The sequence below is a fragment of the Caretta caretta genome, chromosome 9, assembly GCF_965140235.1.
Source record: "Caretta caretta isolate rCarCar2 chromosome 9, rCarCar1.hap1, whole genome shotgun sequence".
Taxonomy (NCBI): Eukaryota; Metazoa; Chordata; order Testudines; family Cheloniidae; genus Caretta; species Caretta caretta.
Window position 1 is genome coordinate 103701764 of NC_134214.1, and position 6354 is coordinate 103708117.

The 6354-nt window shown below is 45.1% G+C and overlaps 1 protein-coding gene across 5 annotated transcripts in view; it reads left to right on the forward strand.

Moving 5' to 3' along the window:
• GCNA (germ cell nuclear acidic peptidase) overlaps positions 1–5309 on the forward strand; it is a 54925-nt gene extending 49616 nt beyond the window's left edge. For all 5 annotated transcript variants that reach the window (XM_048864956.2, XM_048864958.2, XM_048864954.2 and 2 more), the window contains 2 exons: positions 196–400; positions 4471–5309. In XM_048864956.2, coding sequence (XP_048720913.2) covers positions 196–400; positions 4471–4720 — 455 coding nt within the window. In that variant the 3' untranslated portion in view covers positions 4721–5309. The remainder of the gene's footprint in view (positions 1–195; positions 401–4470) is intronic.
• Positions 5310–6354: the final 1045 nt, after the last annotated feature.

Sequence of the window (6354 nt, forward strand, 5' to 3'; positions counted from 1 at the left end):
GGAGTAGTGGAGCAGTCAAGATTTTCTGTGCTCTGGCTCCGCTCCAGCTCCGGGCAAAAACCTGCAGCTCCACTGCTCTGCGCTCAAGCTCCGGGCTCCGCTCCAAAGCCCTGCTAATAAAACCAATGAAGAATGAGAGACCTGACTTTTTAATGGCAGTGTTCTTAATTTGTCTTCTCTCCTGCCTTCCCCAAGACCGGCTTCGAGACACATTGATCCATGAGATTTGCCATGCAGCTACTTGGGTAATCAATGGAATTCGAGATGGCCACGGGCAGTTTTGGAGATTCTATGCTAAGAAATCAACTGTGGTTCATCCAGAGCTGCCAGTGGTGACACAGTGCCACAGCTATGAGATTAAATACAAGTTCACTTATAAGTGTTCTCTGTGCAAAACCACGTGAGTAATATTTACTTGCCTTTGGTCATCTGTTAACTTTGTTTTCACCGTGTCCACAAGTTAAGCTTAGCCCTTTAACTCTTAAAGCACTTTAAGAATTAAAGGTCTCACCTCTATGAACTGAAATGTTTTTTTATTGCCTTGTTTTCCCTCTTCTGTTCCCACCAAGAATTCCCAACTGATGCTTCCAGGCAGTTTCCCTCGCAGACCCATATTACTTCTGGGGGGATTCTGTGCCTCAAAATTCTGCAAAATTCTATATATTTATTTGTCAAAATAATGCAATATAATCACACCAGTTTCAATTGTTTTGGTAATTTATTTAAACTACAATACGGAAAAAAGTCACAATTATTCAGCATTTCCTAAACACATGAAAGTGAAGTTACAAACACTTGGCAACTAATATCCTGCATTCCAGTTATAATCCTGGATTTTCATTTAAATTACATTACAGAACAAACAGCGTGAAAAAAAAAAAAAGTAGAATGTCATTTTAAATTGCTCAGACTTTCACACTTGAAAGTCATATAGTCTTGCTAATCATTGTCCTGGACCTGGCTGGGTACTTTGGGAAGTGCTTGTTTCTGATTGTCCTGACATTTTATTGACTGCTTGATAAAAAGTGAGAAAGCACATAGATCTTCCTAGCTGAGGATTCCCTTACTGTCATTTATAATAAGACTCCTTTACATCACTCTGGCAATGTAGGGGCCTTAAAGCTTTCACAGGTTTTAATGTTCCTGGGGGAATTGACTGAGAATGGGAACAGTTAACTAACAATAGTAGACATTCTGCTACATTTCTGCCTCAGAGAATGAGATCAAATAACCATCAACAGCAACTTTAACAACTTTACTACACAATCAGGGTGCTACATTTGTGCCTCTAGACTGCCTCCTGCATAATAAAAAGCTCTACCCTTACATGCCAGGGAGCTGCAGTAGCAAGAGAAAGGGACACAGGGCTTGTCTACACTGGCAATTTACAGCTCTGCAACTTTCTCACTCATAGATTCATAGATTCATAGATATTTAGGCCAGAAGGGACCATTATGATCATCTAGTCTGACCTCCTGCACAATGCAGGCCACAGAATTTCACCCACCACTCCTAAAAAAGACCTCACATCTATATCTGTGCTATTGAAGTCCCCAAATTGTAGTTTGAAGACCTCAAGGAGCAGAGAATCCTCCAGCAAGTGACCCGTGCCCCATGCTACAGAGGAAGGCGAAAAACCTCCAGGGCCTTCCAATCTGCCCTGGAGGAAAATTCCTTCCCGACCCCAAATATGGCGATCAGCTAAACCCTGAGCATATGGGCAAGATTCATCAGCCAGATACTACAGAAAATTCCTTCCCGGGTAACTTGGATCTTACCCCATCTAAAAACCCATCACAGGCCATTGGGCCTATTTACCATGAATATTTAATTACCAAAACCATGTTATCCCATCATCATTTTTGTGAAAAAACACCCCCCTGAGCGCAGCAAGTTTCAGCGCTATAAAGTGCCAGTGTGGACAGTGCACCAGTGCTAGTAGCTGCACCCCTCACGGAGGTGGGTTTTTTACAGCCCTGGGAGAGCTCTCTCCCAATGCTCCACTGTGACCATACGAGCCACATTAAAGCCATGCTAAAGCCACTTTAGCATTGCCAGTGTAGACTAGCCTAGAGAGTCAGTCTCTCTTCTCCCCCCCCACCCCCCCTGGTTGGCACACATGTACACCCCTCCACCCTGATGGTGATCATGCAGGCATGCACGCCCATCCCCTGTCCCCTGTCTCTGAGGCTGCTCCAGGTGCACTGGAACAGATGCACTGCCTGGGCTGCTGGGGAAGAGGCGCATGTCCACCAACAGATTTTTTTTTTTGCATTTTTCTGCCCGGGGGGCACAGAAAAATGCGGGCCATATGAATTCTATGCCCCTCTATGGGCACAGAATCCCCCCAGGAGTACCATATGGAGTTATACTTAGACCTGCCTCCCCCTGCTGGTGCTCTTTTTAATGGCTTAGCTGAGAACAGAGAGTTGGGAGGTGGGTTGTTTTGAGTGAGCAGTCTGGAAATCTGAGGATTTGAGAGATTCATAACTTTCAAGGGCAGAAAGGGACATGTCAGTCATCTAGCCTTACCTCCTGCAAAACACATGCCAGAGAATGTCACCTATTGATTTCTGCATCAAGCCCAGGACAGAGTGAGCAAATGACAAGACTTGCTCCAGGCAAGGGTCCCTCTCCCCACCCCCTCAATGCTGACACTCTCATGCACTGCACACTACAGCTGTTCCCTAAAAACCCTTTAACAATTATGAAATGGATTGATTTTAACTCAGTTTGCTCAGTCTCCAACCTACAGACACACTGAGTCTCTGTTAGCCACAACCCTTAGTGGCTGGTGTTCCACATACTGCTGTCCTTTGGAGCAGTGAGTTTTCTTCAAGGGTACTCAGACTTTTCAATATTTCTGACCCCTTTTATCCTCTGAGGGAACACACCTAACTTTCTAACCTTGATTCTTCATCTTCCCTTAGCAACTATAATGCTTGTTACATAGAGAAGGTAATAGAATCATAGAATACCAGGGTTGGAAGGGACCTCAGGAGGTCATCTAGTCCAACCCCCTGCTCAAAGCAGGACCAATCCCCAATTTTTGCCCCAGATCCCAAATGGCCCCCTCAAGGATTGAACTCACAACCCTGGATTTAGCAGGTCAATGCTCAAACCACTGAGCTATCCCTCCCCCTGTAGGACAGTATTAAGGAAACAAACATTAAACTCAGGTTCATGTTATGAGACTACTTGGATCTCTCCCTACTTCTCTATTAGGAGTGTAATGCAGGAGCTCTGATACACTATGATCTCATCTTTTACCAATAAACTTATTTGAAACACAAGCAGAAAAATTAAGCTGCTCCCTGGGATTGTTAAAGCTTCTGTTTATCCCACTGTAAGTGATAAAGAGCTTGTGGGACCACTGGGATCATAGAATCACAGAATATCAGGGTTGGAAGGGACCCCTGAAGGTCATCTAGTCCAACCCCCTGCTCGAAGCAGGACCAATTCCCAGTTAAATAAAGAATGTTTAAAGAAGATTGATCTGAGATCTAGAATATGTATTGTGGGGAACAAATTCAACAGCAGGGCCCTCAGCTTCTGCAGCACTTCAGTGTGGCAGGCTGAAGTGCTGCACAGCTTCATGTAAACTTAAATTAGAGGGGGGGTTTATTGAACTAAAAATTAACATGAATATCACTGAATTCCTTGTTGTTTGTTTTGGTATTCATCTGAACTTGCTTTACTCTGTTCATATATATTTTTTTTATGTTCTGTTAAACTTCGTATTACCATCACATAACACTGTAGACCAGGGGTGGCCAACCTGTGGCTCTGGAGTCACATGTGGCGCTTCAGAAGTTAATGTGCAACTCCTTGTATAGGCACCGACTCCAGGGCTGGAGCTGCAGATGCCAACTTTCCAATGTGCTGGGGGGGTGCTCCCTGCTGAACCCCTGGCTCTGTGACAGGCCATGCCCCCCACTCCACCCCTTCCCACCCCCTCCCCTCAGCCTGCAGTGCCTTCGCTCCTTCCCTTCCCCCCCCCCCCAAGCCTGCACACCAAAACAGCTGATCGGGAGGTGCTGAACGAGGTGCTGGACTGCCAGTGGGTGGGAGGTGCTGGGAGGGGGGGGGGGGCTGCTGATGTATTACTGTGGCTCTTTGTCAATGTACATTGGAAAATTCTGGCTCTTTCTCAGGCTCAGGTTGGCCACCCCTGCTGTAGACATTATCAGGAAGAAGCTGAAGGTTCCACCTTGGCAGCTGGATAAGGGATGTTTCAGGCTTTTTGGCAGGAAAATGTGGGCAGTGATCTGAGACTGCATGATAAAAATCACTAGCTGAATATTCCTGCTAAAATGATCAGCAGGGGAATAGTAATGTTGCCATTTAGATTATCTTTAGGTGTCAGAGTTAATGTACACTTGATCTCAATGTGAACAATTTGCACCTTTGAGCTATTATTCCAAGGTGTCTCCAGACTCAGGCACTACACTGACTTTTGTTTTATTTTAGAATTGGGCGCCATTCCAAGTCACTGGACACAGAACGCTTTGTGTGTGCACTTTGTAAGGGACAGTTAGTCCTGTGCCAACCCACACGGAAGGATGGTACTCCTGCTAGAGCACAGCTAACACCATTTGCAAAATATGTGAAAGAAAACTATGGATCTACTAGAAAAGAACAGTATGGGCTGAGCCATGCAGAAGTCATGCGGAAGCTCAGTGCTGAGTTTGCTTTAAAGACTAGGCTCCTAGATTCCTGAATGCCTCTTGGGGTGTACACACTGGGCCTGTGCTATGTAATCATTGTTTGTACCATTAGAGAAAATAGCTAGGTTCTGGCTGATTAACATTGAAAATCTATTAAAGGTTTCTAAGCATCTGCTGCTGTTCTGTGTTCCCAGGAGCAGTGCTTGCATAATCCCCTGCTGCTGCACTCAGAAGCAGGTGAAACACTGTTTTCTGCTGAACCCCAGTTACAGGACAAGGTGATATATGTAACTTTAGGTCCAGGGCTGCTCATCCATCCCCAGGTCTCTTTAGTGAGGTTCGAGTGCATCTGTTTGCTTATGATTCAATCTTCATTCTAATTGCCCTCCAGCGATTTTATGAAAGTTAAAATGGGAAGGGGGAGTGGGAAATGGGGGAGGACTAACTTGGAGCCTTTTTTAACCACTGTTTGAGATAAACTGTGGAGGCAGTTGGCTCAGGGTCTTACTTAGAACTAAATCAAATACATCCATCACAGAGTTGTGATTGAAACACTTCTGTAACATATCTTCTCTACTCAGATGATTAAATCAGATTTGTAATATTAATACTTGAAATAAAAAGGTAGATTTTTGTCTCTTACTGGTTATGATTAATAAAGATTGCCTTGAAACCTGGTGTACCTCCTGGGAGTGCCGGCAGAGGTGAGCGATCCAAATTTTAGGTCATTTTGGAGATGCTGCCACAACCACCCCTTAAAAAGAAAAACCCAGCTTTTTGTAAGGTTGACAGATTCTACCAACTTTATGCACAGAGATAGGGATCTAATTAACTTATTTACTCAACATATACCTTAGCTAATGTATGGCACCATCTAACCCTTTGAGGGAGTAATATTTAAAATGGTTTGCACTTAAGCTCAGCTCAAGATAGGGTAGGCCCGTTATTCATTGGGGGTGGGGGGAGGGAGCTAACAGAAAATGTGGAAATGGCAGATGCTTCTCTCCACAGGCTGGCTGGTTGCCCACCCTTCAGCCAGGCTCTCCACTTTGATCAGCACTTCAGTCGCTTGGTGGTGATGTCTGTAGATGGAGGTGGAAGAGAGAGAGCATGGCAAACGTGTCTCAATTTTATCTTTCTTTCTTTCTTCCCTCTTGGCTTTGCGCCCCCCCCCCCCCCAGTCATGTGAGCATTACCTCATCATCGTCCCAAACTGACCAAAGGAACAGGGGTGACTCACTTGAGAGTCCAACACATCCTTTGTTGCTACCTAGGCCAGTGTCCTTTGTTCCTGTGAGGCTGGGCTGGGTTTGTCCCATACATGCTCTGATGAGGTGTGAAGTGCCTTGGAGAGTTTTTGCCTGGGCTTGTTTTAAGCCATGAGGCATTTTTAGCCTCCTAACTATATACATGAAATTACAACCTATAACATTAGTATAACAATGCTCAGTGCATCATAAGCCTTCTGAAGCCACCCCACATGACAAACTTTGCATTGGATACCACACAATCATAAGGATGAACATGGGACTGTAGGGTATTCCCCCCAAAGTACAGAACGTCACAGAGTGTTTTATGACACTACAGCAGCTGGGGGGCTCTTGCTGTGGGCCAGGTATGATGTTCAGGGTGTATTCCAGACTAGTGCGGGGCTGTGTCACGTGGCCTACAATGCAGGGTGCCTCAC